At 38.5% G+C, this 13,339-nt stretch overlaps 1 protein-coding gene across 1 annotated transcript in view; it reads left to right on the forward strand.

Annotated features, from left to right (window-relative positions):
- The window catches only part of SEMA5B (semaphorin 5B), a 201,012-nt gene that overhangs the window by 13,958 nt on the left and 173,715 nt on the right, over nucleotides 1–13,339 (forward strand). Inside the window, exon 3 of the mRNA XM_063309048.1 lies at nucleotides 10,455–10,554. Within this exon, the coding sequence (XP_063165118.1) occupies nucleotides 10,455–10,554 (100 nt within the window). The remainder of the gene's footprint in view (nucleotides 1–10,454; nucleotides 10,555–13,339) is intronic.

The raw sequence follows: 13,339 nt of genomic DNA on the forward strand, positions 1-13,339 counted from the left end.
TCTAGGGGGCGATGCTCATCTCCATTTCAAAGCCGAAGAGCCGGCGTTTGTCCGTAGACACTTCCGGGTCATGTGGCCGGCATAACTAAACGGAACGCCGTTACCTGCCCGCCGAAGCGGTACCTATTGATCTACTCACATTTGCATGTTTTCGAACTGCTAGGTTGGCAGGAGCTGGGACTAGCAACGGGAGCTCACCCCATCATGCGGATTCGAACCGCCGACCTTCCGATCGGCAAGCTCAGCAGCTCAGCGGTTTAACCTGCAGCGCCACCACGTCCCCAAATAAATAAGTTCATCAGATTTAATAGGACTGAGAAAAATATGAATGGGATTTTATTGGCATGTAGTTCTCTGCATCCTTATGCAAACCAATCTTGGCTGTGGGAAAAAAGTGGAAAAGTAAGCTTTTTAGCATTTCTTGTATGTTTATGTACATTCATTTGATTGAAAAATTTTAAAAAGGATGACTTTTATTGTGCTCACTTATCTGGGAGTAAATACTACTTACAGGTAGTCCTTGACTTACGATCATTCAAAGTTGCAACGGTTGTCCTAACAGCCAGGAACCACGCTGAGACAAGGATTAGGTCTCTAGTGTTTATTACTGCTACATTAGAAAGAAAATCCTAACAAACTGAAGCAGTGTGGGAAAAACCCAGACAGATGAACCCCAAAAGTTAAGGAGGGTCTGATCTGTGTCTCTTTGAATGGCTGCTTAACTCCTCAGTACTACGCATGCGTTTTCCCCCCTGGATAGGGGCCCCCTCCTGCTCACCATTAGTACTCATGACAACGGTGCTGGAAAAAGTGCCTTTTGACCAGTCCTTGCACTTATGACCACTGCAGTGTCTCCCCCCCCCCCCCCGCGGTCCTGTGATCAAAAATCGGGTGCTTGATAACCAGCATATATTTATGATGGTTTCAGCATCTTGGTGTCATGTGATCACCATTTGCAACCTTCTCAGGAGGCTTCCGACAAGCAAAGTCAATGGTGGGAAGCCAGATTCACTTAACAACCGTGGTGATTCGCTTAACAACTGCAGCAATAAAGGTCATAAAATTAGGTGCAACTCACTTAATGACCACATCACTTAACGATGGATGTTCTGGTCCCAACTGTGGTCGTAAGTCTAGGAGTACCTATTTCTTCCACTATGATTACTACTTCTGCCTTATTTACTTCTAAGGTAGACATTGTAGGACTGCATCAGTAAAGTCTATTAGAGGAGGGTGACCACAAGTGTTTTAAGAAATTGTGAACTTTGCTTAGGGAACATTGAGATGAAAAGTTTAGTGCTTCATTATAGTATGTAGGTTTCATCATTGGAAACATAAGAGAAAAGTACATACTGAGTCAGAATGCAGTATTACATGGAGGCTGTGAACAATTTACTGTATAATAACATGATTTATTAAACTTGTATGCCACCCAACTGTTAATGACTGTGAGCAGCTCATAACAGTCAAACAAAGAAATTACAATAAAATCAAAAGATAAAAGGTGAAGATAAAAAATGGCAAGCATGATGAAGTGAGGGGTCTCATTCTCCCTTGCCAAAGGCCTGGGTGAAGAGGCAGGTCTTCATGGCTCTTCTAAACAACAGCAGAGTGGGGACCACTCCTGGATCTTGGGGGAATCTTGGGCAGGCACTGCTATAGAGAAGTTGTGTCCCAGGGTCCCAATAGATGGTATTGTTTAATTGAAGGAACCTGAAGTGCACCAACCCTGCAGGATTGAATCAGCCAGGAAGATGCTGTGGGAGACAGGCAGTCCCTCAAGTAATCATGTCCAATGTCTTGTAAGAAATACAAGCAAGACCTCAGAAGCAGAATTAAAGGAGCAATTTGTCCATATATTCCTTGGACTAAAAAAAAACCCAAGCCAGACACTCATTAGGTAGGAAATCCCTCTCTAATGGTAAAGCCCAGGTAGGGCTTGGTTGGATGGAATAGTAGAATGAAAATGGCTAAAAGTGGCCATACGCCCTCTTGTAGCCTTGGCCATATAGGAGGTTTAGGTTTTAGCTCTTAAGCTTAGGATTTTTGTGTACTGCAAATGCTCTGAAAAGTATCAGAGTAATTTTGGATGAAAGCTAGCTGCAATCCTGCTTCAATTCCCATTGTGTCAGTTTGCAATGGCTTTGTGATATATCCTTACTTTTTCAAAGTTCACTTAGTGACTCTAATTGCAACTGAACATTATTCTGGAATCTCAGTGTGATGTTATGTACTTTGAAAAAATGAACTTCTGAACTAAGATGCTAGCTTTTCAGAAGACATTAATTGTGAACTGCATGTATAATGCTTGTACTTGGATTAATCCTCCTACTGAATGTAATGGTTGTTAAATATAACGTTTAACACCCACGAATAAAGATGAAGAATAGAGGGAACTTGTTCCCCAGACATTTCAGTAATTCTTTAAGTTCCTTCCCCTCCTTCTTTAAGTGTTACGTTATTGTTACTTTGAATTATTGTTTCAATACAGGGTGACATACTTTGATTTTTAAAAAAAGATTAAGACTGTGCAGCACTTTGGATTTGAAAGGGAAAAGATGCTGAAGTGTGCAGGCATGCTGACATGGCATCTGTTAGTAATTCTTTAAAGCAGCTGCATCTTTTCCCAGGATTGTGTAGCTGCTGCACACAGTTGCCGCACAATCCTAGGAAAAGACATCTTTAATTTAAAGAATAGCCAACAGGTGTCCTTACGTACTCCAAAGCTCCTTTCTCCCTTTGAATACAAAATGCTACATGCCTCCCTCCCATCCCTCTGCCTATCTGTCTTTTTGGGCAGCAAGGGCATGTCCCAGTGATGTAATGATGCTACTGTATGGTCTATTTGTAGAAGGGTGGGAGAGTGAGTGAATGAGCTGGCCCTTTGTCTTTACCTTTTGATGTAGCTGTTAAGCTGTGGATTTCATGCTTTTGTTTTAATATCTTATACATTTCCTTGGAATTAATTACAGGTGATGGTATACTGTAAACTCTCTAAGTATCTGACTTCTAGTGATTGGCTTGTATTCATTATCTTCAGTCTATGAGCAAGTGGGTGTCTTTGCTCAAATGAACTGGCTTCAAGGAGGAAAACTATTTCTTACAGTTCTTTGAGTATGAGCTATGAACATGAGTCTTCAGGAAGAGAATATACATACCTTTTTAAGCTGCTGAATGGTTCTCCCCAATAGGTACACATACTCAGTGATGGGTAACTTGTGACTAGTAAGTTTCTGGTAGTGGCCAGAGATTTGCAATTGAAGGATTTGTTTATAACCACTGGATCTGGCAGGCAGGTAGTATATATGATATGCTTTATTGCCAAAGTGTTTATTGTCAAATCAGCCTTATTTCATAACAGTGTTCTCTGATATATAAATCTTTAGCTTGAAGGCTAATTAAAGGGGTTGCTGAAGCTGCTGTTGATTCTCTGGATTTCAGTCTTTAGGGATTTCCAGCCTTTTGATTTCTTATGGTATGTCTTTCAAGGTGTTCTTATTACTTCCATTATTCCTTTCAGCATTGGATCCCCCTCTTCAGAAGAAGGAATCACAGTCTGTGTTGACAGTTCATAAATCACATACTTTCAGCAATAAAGCAGCTTCATGTGTTCTATCTAAGTTTAAGACAGATTTGAAAGGTACTTCAACACTTTGAGTTGGAAATAAGAAGTTTCCTCTTCTTAGAAGTAGAAAATTGTACAAACAATTGAAAGCAGTTATGATACAACACATTTTCATTTAGATTCTATACATGTTTACCCAGATGTAAAGTTGTTTAACCCCTCTCTTTGTACCTTATATACTTGACTATATCTTGGGTAACTAAATGTCTTTCTATGGCATATGATAGGCTTTCCCTTGAGAAGGCATTCCAGGAGCATGGAGTAGCCCATTAGAAGGCCCCCTCTTGATTTTTTATTGGAAGTGTTTCGAATATTATTGTTTTATTGTAAACCGCCGAGAGTCCCTTTTGGGAGATGGGCGGTAATAAATTGGATTAATAAAATAAATATTAACAGGACAGATAGAAGGCCTTCACCCAAGGATCTTAAATCCTGGACATGTTTATATGGAGAATATGTACCTTTTGATGACCTGATCTGTGTAAGATTTTGGGTTGTTATCAGCATTTTGAATGGATATGAATGAGCATCTAATGTAGGTATTGTGAGCATGGGAGCATATGCTGCTCTCTATTAAGGATGAGCCAGCTGAAAGCTTAAAGACACTTTAAAGGCAGTCTTATGTAATGTATGCCAGAGTTTCTCAACCAGGGTTCCATGGAACCTGTCATGAGTAAGGATGGCGAGCAGGAGGCTCCCATCCAGACTGTCAAGCGCATGCGTAGCACTGATGAATTGTTCAGCCATTCAAAGAGACACAGATCGGGACCGCCTTAACCCTCGGGGGTTATATGTCTGGGTTTTCCCCACGCTGCTTCAGTTTGTTAGGATTCCTGTTAAGTACTAGCAATAAATATTAGAGACCTGTTCCTTGTCTCAGTGTGTTTCCTGGTTGTTAGGACAGAACCCTCGGGTTCTGCAAGAGGTCACAAGGGGTTCCCTGGGAGATCACATTTTATTTAAAAAATTATTTCATATTCAGGCAACTTTGCATTAAAAAGGTAAGTTTCATTCTTTATTTTTACTTTATGAACACTGTTAATGCATCTATACAGGCCTACACATGAAACAAACATAATAATTTTGTAACTTGTGGCCTATATTTCAGCCTGAAGGTGCAGGGGTTCCCTGAGGCCTGAAAAATATTTCAGGGGTTCTTCCAGGGTCAAAAGGTTGGGAAAGGCTGATGTATGCTATAGTAATCTAAACAAAATACAACTTACACACACATTACTGGTTAGATCTGACATATCAAAATGCATTCATCTGAGGTAGAGTACCTTGCTCATGGACGTAAGACATGACCTATCTTCATCCTCCTTTTTCATCCTTATAAATAAATATCAGACATTGGTTAGTGAATGCCTTATATCCCACAAACTGAAAACCATGAAGCATTGGGCAATTTTCGTTTTTCCACTCTTGCAAATGTTCTGTTCCAAACCTCTCCTCCTTTGTGTTCGGAAGCAAGGGACAAGGAGGATTCACAGCTGGAATGTGTGAACAGGTTTCTGTGCTGTCACATGAACTACTTCCAATTTATTGCAGACTGAGACTGCAATGGTATTTACCATTATAACTTTCTTTATCATTAAGTTCTCCAGATACCTCTTTAGTGGCTGGGCATGTTGAGCTTGCTGAATGCAGTGTGTGAAAGAGAGAGACTGATTGAGAGAATGTAAATAAATAAATACATAAACTAATATCTGATACATGATTTTGGAGAAGGGTATGAATTTTTTGGGAAGAACAGTATATTTGTGGTCAGTGGCACTCGAGATTATTACCCTTTCTCAGATACAACAAAATATGCTGAAATTCTACTCGGGAACAAGACTGAGCATGCTAGTCATGTATCCTTCGTGTTTTTATGGAGAAGGCAAAAGCATTATAGAGAGCTTCCTCTATCCATGAAGCCTCTCCGTGTGATTCAGAGCCCTGGTTTTCCAGGGTCTTGTCTCATTCCTAAAGATTCCATTGCTAGAAACACTCTGTACTACAAGCCATGGCCCGCTGTGTGTTAAGGGCAAAGTGAAGAGTGCAGTTAGTGCATTTATTCTACTCCCCTGAACACAAATCTTGCAGCTTTTTATAACACCTGAAGAGATAAATTGTGTGTCAAATGTGTTAAAATCTTGTTCTGCAACTGATATGGAACTCTGGCTCTTGTTCAAAGAAATTTTACCCCTTTCAGAGCAGGACAGAGTATGCTAGGAAATTACTCCAAGATGAGCATAAGGTTTCTGATGACCTCTCTCAGGTCTTGAGTATTTTGAAGCATAGTATTTTGATTCTGGCAATTTGAGTATATCTGACAGACATGCAGTTCTGGCCACTCAAAAGACCCAAAGGCTGTAATCAATAGCTTCCTTGATTTTGTTATTTTTTAGTTCAGAATGAGAAATAACTAGCTAGTGCTAGTGCTGTGTAAAAGCCTTCAATATAATTTTAGAATAATTTGTGTGATAGAACTTTTGTATCAGAACTTCAGTGACCTCAAAGTAATCAGGCAATTAATCTGAGGACATAAAATCATGTGACCACCTCATATTTTGTTCTGTGGCAAGGTTACTAGGGAGTTTACACAGAACTTGTTGAGGGGATGCAGAATGGTAAGTGTCTTGGCAATCAGTTCTTATGGTTGATGGAAAGTTAAAAACTACTTTGGTTCAAGTGAGGGAAGGGCAGGGGTTTTATCAGGTGAAATTTTCCATGTAATTTCTGATGCTATACTTTGAGCATATGGACATTTGTTCCTGTCAATTCACAGAACTGCAAGAATTAGATTAGCCAATAAAAGGAAGAAGGAAATCTATTTACGTAATATATTTCATGACCTCTGTGGCATTAGGAGAACGATGGGGACATCTCATGGGTTTACTTTCTGAGTGGTGTGCGTATAACCGCCCATTCTGACACTGTAGTTGTTCTGTGAACAGACAAATCTTGTGTCTTGTAATGGGTTTGGTAAACCTGGATCATGTCACCAACTTTGTTGTTGCTTAAATGTATTGCACATGAGCAATAGTGAGTAGAGGGGTGGGATGCAGAACATGGCTCTTCCCCCTTGGGACAGATTACAAAGACAAACACAAAGAAAACTGAGTGGATTGGTCCTGAGTTACTCCTTTCTGGGTGTCCTGCTTTGTACCAGAAAAGGGGTCTTTTTAGCTTTAAATTGTATAGTGATTATAAGGAATCAGATTTGCAAAGGGTAAACATGGTCTGGTTTTTGGAGGCTTTTAGCCAAAATTAAAGCACTGCTCCAGAAGGGAATAGAGAGGAAAAAAAAATAAAGAAATCGGGGCAAGGGAAGCAGGCTGTCCAAGAAAGATGTGAGAGTTCACTGGGTCCAGATATGTAAACTTCATTTAGTGCAGAATGATACACTCTTCTGATGGATGTGAGGTTTGTTCTTCCAGATAAAAGTTGTGCGTTTACCCCCAAGATGTCTCTGACCTTAGGTAATGACATTTAATATGGGGCACAAAACCCCCCTGAGTGCTTGGTTCGTAGCTGATGAGTCCATTTGATCCTCTTTCTCCTCAGAGAATAGCATGAGTGCAGAAAGACCAATGATGGCATTCAGTGTGAATTGGAGTAACTGGTAGTTTGGACTGTATATCTGGGAGAGCCATGCTGTGTTTAATCATCTCCCAGCTCTCTGTCTATAAAGGTTTAAATCTTGAAGTTACATGTCTTGCAGCCTTTAATTTAGCAAACAGAAAGGGATTTTTTATATGCTTTGCCACCCATGGTCATAAATAGAACTCAGGACAGATACCTGTTACTTCTCTGGCCTGACTATCATTTAAAACTATCATAAGGAGGACTGAGTGCATATATTTTTCACCCCATAATTTTTTAACTGTAACTTTTTTTTTACTGTTTGCTATTTAAAGATAGAGATGATGGCAGAACCTCTTAAACTAGTGTGTCAAATGGAAAAGAAAGAAGGGAAGGTGGGAATAGACATTACATTTTCTGCTACCTTTTCAGAATGGGTTTGTTAGGGAAAGGAAGAATGCAAGTCCACTGGAAATGACAAGCGAAATTAGAGCATCAGAGCAGGATCCACAAAATGTTTCACTGTTATGAATTGACCTCTGATCAGAGAGCAAAAATGCCCAAGCTTCTGAAGAATGCATGTATTATCTTGTTCTCCTGTCTAATGCCTGCAGGTTTTGAATATTAAGCTCAGACAGATCCATGATTGAAATAAATGTATATTAAAGAAAACAGGTTAATAAGCAAAGAGAATGCCTTGGTGACATTTGGGCACCTGTTAAGGGGTTTGCACATTGCTAAATGTCCTGGGAAATGGACAAAACCAAAAACCAAAAACAGTTGTGCTAGTAGAAGCCATTTGTCAAATTTTAGCAGTACGGTTTTGGTGTGTGGGGTGGAGGTGTATGTGTCGGGGGGTGTCATAGGTTGTCCATCCCTGATTTAGTATATGTGATACACACACTGCTGAATTCATGGCTTTCCTGTTTTAACAGGTTTTCTGGCTACTGCAAATGGGCTTTTAGACTTTTGCAACATTCCTTCATCAAACATTTTAAAATTCTCTAGCACCATTTTTTAGTTCCTGCCTGGACTGTATCACAGTGATTACAGAAGCCTTTATTTGCAAGAAATAAGAGTTACAAAATAATAAAAAAGCTTTGCTAAGTTCTGCTTTCACGTGTATCTGTAGTACAGCCAGTCATTTGGAGCTTTTGAGAGAAGTGCCATTAGTATGCTAATAATAGTCATTTTATTTATTATTTATTATTCAAATTTTGTCATTGCTACTGCTCCTTACCATCCAACCCAAGGAGCAGCCAGTATCCTAAAATATGGCCTACATTTGACAGGGGTTGGAACGGTTTATGTCCACATAAACTGGAAGTACTGTTGATAAATAAATGGCCTTGGAGATTAAAGTTCTCCTTTTGAATGAATGGATGTGATTTGTGGTCTGTGCCCCAGCAGATTTGATAATAATTATCTGTGTCTTGGATGTACCCAGTCTTGACTATTATCATGAATTCTCTGTGGGGCTAACCTTGAAAAATATCTAGTAGTTGTTGTTCGTGTAAAATACAAGGCTGCTAAACCCTGCAAGATACAGATACCACATGATATTCTGAAAGATCTGGATTGGTCACCCATTTCAGCTGCTGAATGTGAAGCCCCAAAGGGCTTAAAACCTGACTATCTAACGTACCATGTCTACCATTAGGAACCAATGTAAAGAGCAGCAGGAGAGGCCCCTTTGAAGAACACACAGACTCCCATGGTCACCTCCTGTAACTCCCTTGACATTTGTGCTTAGTCCCCACTCTCTAAGCATTTTAAAAAAATGTAAGGACCCATCTTTTTTATCAGGCTTTTGGTTGTTAATTGTTTTAGTATTGGTAGCATTTAGTTTTAATCTTTTACATTGTGCATGCATGTGTGTTTTAATTACATTAGCTGCCTTAAGAGCTCTTCTAAGTAGAAAGGCAAGATATAAATTGAATAAATAAGTGTTATACAACTCATAATACCATGGGAAAAAACTAAAAGCAAAAAACTCATCTATTCTTTTAATGACAATGCATCCTAAAAGTTGATTTTATTGGATTATTTCTTTCCTTCAAGAAAGAATGCCTTTAAACACACACACACAGACACACAATAAAATCTGTGGTAACACTTTGAATGTCAGTTTGGTAATCCTTGAAATTATTTCATAAGCATTTCTATTTTTAGGATTCATGTATTTAAGGTTGTTGGATAGGGTTGAATTTTTTACATAGTGCTTGTTTTTTCAAGGAATAGAAAACAAGCTAGATAAAAATTAAGGCTTCATCTTAAAGTGATTTGGGATGAAGCTTTTCTGTTTTAGAAATACTATATTCTACTGTTTTTTCTTCCCCTTATGCAAATCTGTCTTTAATTGGAACACAGGAAATAAGTATAAACGTCTATATTGATTTTCAGAGCTTCTACGATCTTGAAACTGTTACCTTTTCCATTAATGTGCTGGATTATTGTTGTTTTCCTTTGCCTCCTTATTGTTCCATGTTGGTCAGATCCTTTATACACCAAATGCTAATAGAAGCACAGTTTGAGGCATTTTAATAGAGCTCTATCCTATATTTTTATTTATAGTAGTGCAGTTTTTTATCTTGGAGTGCACAGAAAGCCTTATCTGCCAGAATTCCTTGTGACTAACTCTTTAAGAATAATGTCCCATTTGTCAGTTTAGTAGGATAACCAGATATATGTCAGTATCTAATTTTAGAGGAAAGTTGCCATTCAGAGAGGGTGGAGGATGAAGGTCCAAATTTTTCAATGTTTTTCAATCCAAGGAAGCCAGAGTCTTTCCTTCCATCACTCTTGCATTACAGAAAGTCTGATTATGCCCCTAGATCTATCTATAGTTGCCCCAATGTCTATCTATAGTTTCTGATAAACATCCCCCATTCCATTAGTGAGAATAAAAGAAGTTTTACACAGGAATAATAGTGACTGCCATAAAAACGTTTGCCGTTAAATAGCCTTTGACCAACTTGTGATAAAGTCAGGGTGAAGCTATTGTCAGTTTTTTCTGTTACCTACTATGTAGAATGGAAAACTGAGCACTGAATTAACTTTGTTATAATTGATTAGAAAACTGACTACTCTTGCTACAGTAGCTCCTGCATTGGTGGGCTCCCAATTATATCAAAGGGGAATTTCATAGATGGTTATATCCACAATGATGCTCCATCAGAGATCCATTAGTTGAATGCCATGTAGAAAATCTTGCTCACCAGTGATGTCATTGTTCCTCTGTCTTTTTCTTTTTTCTTTGCAGATTTGAAGCCCTGGGTTTCAAATTTCACATACTCTGGTGTACGGGACTTCTCTCAGCTTGCTCTAGATGCCAATAGGAATCAACTAATTGTTGGAGCCAGGTAAATTAGAACCTTTTAATTGGAGCAAGATTGCTTTTCTAACTCATTCCCTGAATTTTACTGTCTGCAAAAGAGATTGCTTTTTCAGCTTGCAAGCACACCCCATGTTGCTTTTAAAGCAAAGCCTTAATTTATGTAGAAAGGTTTTAGAAATGCAGTAATGATGTTGAAGAGGAGAAAATTGCCAGTCATTCTTGGGTGGGGGAGAATGTAAGAAAAATGAGGAATTAATGAAGCAAAAAGCTGTCATTTCCTATGGATCATAAAAGCTATAAAATCTTTTCTCAGTGAGGTGGTGTCCACATGTATGGAAACAGAACTAGCTGAAAGAAAAAACTCAGGATATTAATGGAGAACATGCTCACACAGTTAAGCAGTGTATCCCTAGTGTGTCAGGCAATTTGTCTTGGGGAACCTTCAGTTTGAATGAACTTGAATGATCATCTGTGCTATTGCTAGGACACTTTGCAGGCAAGTATCATGTCCCCCTCCCCATAACTTTTATATAACCTATGATTACTCATAATGCTGTCATAAAATTGGTATCCCCTAGTTTATTCATAAATGCCATTTATATCCTGACAGCATTTAAGACTTAAATTACACATTCATAAATTCTTAGTATTTCTGTAACTCAAAATGCCTGAGATATTATAGTAACACTTAAAACAGCTCTCTGAAATAGCTGATCTTCGGCTATTATTATATTATAGGTGAGAAAATCCAAGGATATGTGAGAGTTGTTTAAGACATGAATAGGTTACATCTTGGCTCTTTTTTTAAAATAAGAACTTTATTAAAACTAAACTTCTTGGCTCTTAAGCCTGTTCCATGCCAATTAGATCCATGCAGTCATCCTCCTGTAAAATGTTGCCCACAGAAAAGGCTGAATATCTATTCTTCACATTTTGGTTTATTGCTAGCCTTTTTTGGCTTGTCAAAACTTATTTGTGAATTGAGAGAACTGTAGAATGCCACTGAGCCACTCAAGAAGTTCAGTGACTTGTGAATGCTCAATCCCTGATTTTAGGCTTTTACCTTTTAGAGTTTGCTTCATTATTTTCAGGCTCCTTTGAGGCTATTTCTCACTCTGAAAAGTGACCGGATAGACTTTTTTTGTCAACTTTGAGAGTTTAGATACAGCATTTAACTACTTGTTTGTCTGAAAGGACAGCATGTCCAAAGAGCAAGGAAATGGCAGTTAAAGGGTAGCAATGTGATGTTACCACCTTGCTCAGAGATGAGACATACTGAATGCTATACAGTAGGTATCAGGTGGAAAGATATGCATAAATCACATCGATGCCTTTTGATAAAGAACATATGATAAGGATCACACATACAATGCTGTTTTTCCTTCATTTCTGATGTCTATGAATTGTGCTGAATGTACTAGATCTTGTTCAGACAAGAATAGCCTGGAAAAAAACACTGTAAGGAATTTATGACCCAAGCACACTGCTTTATAGAGGCAGTTTCCTGAACATTTGTCATCAAACATTTGTAAGTCATTGGAATCTCATCTGAGTGAAGAACAGATAAAAGAGATGGTAGCTTTACTGAACATCCTCAGACTGGATAATTAGAAACATAAAATGCTTAAGAAGTGGAGATATATGTAAGAAATCATGTGTATGTACTGGCTTGTACCACTGAATGAAATACTAACAAATGGCTGAAACAAAACGTGGTATGAAAATCTAAGTCTAAGAGAAAAGATTTCTCATTTCTTTGGAAAGAGCAGCAGGAGGTATCAGCTGTGATGCTAGATGGTTCAAGAACAGTGGGTAACAGCCAACTATCTCAAAAGCAGTTTACAAAACATAGAAATAAAACAATTAAAAGTAATTATCCTATATTTAAAAACTTCAGTTGAACTAGGTTTGGAAGGCCTTCTTAAAGGTCAACAAAATTGTTAATTCCCATATTTAAGGAAGTGAGCCATTTGAGTGCTCAATAGCTTATGAGAAGGATCACACCAAAGTCTTCTCTGATGAAGCTGATGTTAACTAAAGGCTAACTTTAATGAATAAGCAATGCATATCATATAGAACTGACTTTTTATAGGTCTTCAAATTTTGTTTGGAAACAAATTATTACAACTGCTTTTGAGATAGTTTAGAAATGCCTAAATAAATAAATGAGAGCCAGTTGGTCTAGTGGTTAAGGCACTGGGCTAGAAACGGAAGACAGAGAGTTCTAGTCCCACCTTAGGTATGAAGCCAGCTGGGTGACCTTGGGCCAGTCACTCTCTCTCAGCCCTAGGAAGGAGGCAATGGCAAACCAATTTCGAAATCTTGCCAAGAAAACTGCAGGGAATTGTCCAGGCAGTCTCTGAGAATCGGACATGATTGAATTGAAAATAAATAAATAAGGCTCATCATCCCACAATGTTCCTAAATACACTCAGCACCAACAGCGCATGTTCCACTGTCAGTAATGATCCTTCTGAGCTACTTCTGAGATCAGATTCATTCCTCAATTCTGCATAAGCTGAAATTTCTGAAGTGCATATAAATATAGACCTGTTTTGCAGAGATAACCTGCAGTTATTTACTAGTGTGTGTGCTAAAATATGTGGCTCTCCAAAAATTGAAGTAGATCTTCTAGCTAGTTGCAGTACAGTGTTTTTCAATTATTTGATTAAAGGAATAAAGAGACAGAGGGTTTTTCATTATTTTCTTCGTTTTGAAATATATTACATTATAGCAATGTTGGGCTTTTCACAGCAATGTCTCCATATTGGCACTTCAGGAAGCAAAGTGATACTTGTGTTGGAGTTCCC

Source organism: Candoia aspera, chromosome 1, assembly GCF_035149785.1.
Source record: "Candoia aspera isolate rCanAsp1 chromosome 1, rCanAsp1.hap2, whole genome shotgun sequence".
In the NCBI taxonomy this organism is placed as follows: Eukaryota; Metazoa; Chordata; class Lepidosauria; order Squamata; family Boidae; genus Candoia; species Candoia aspera.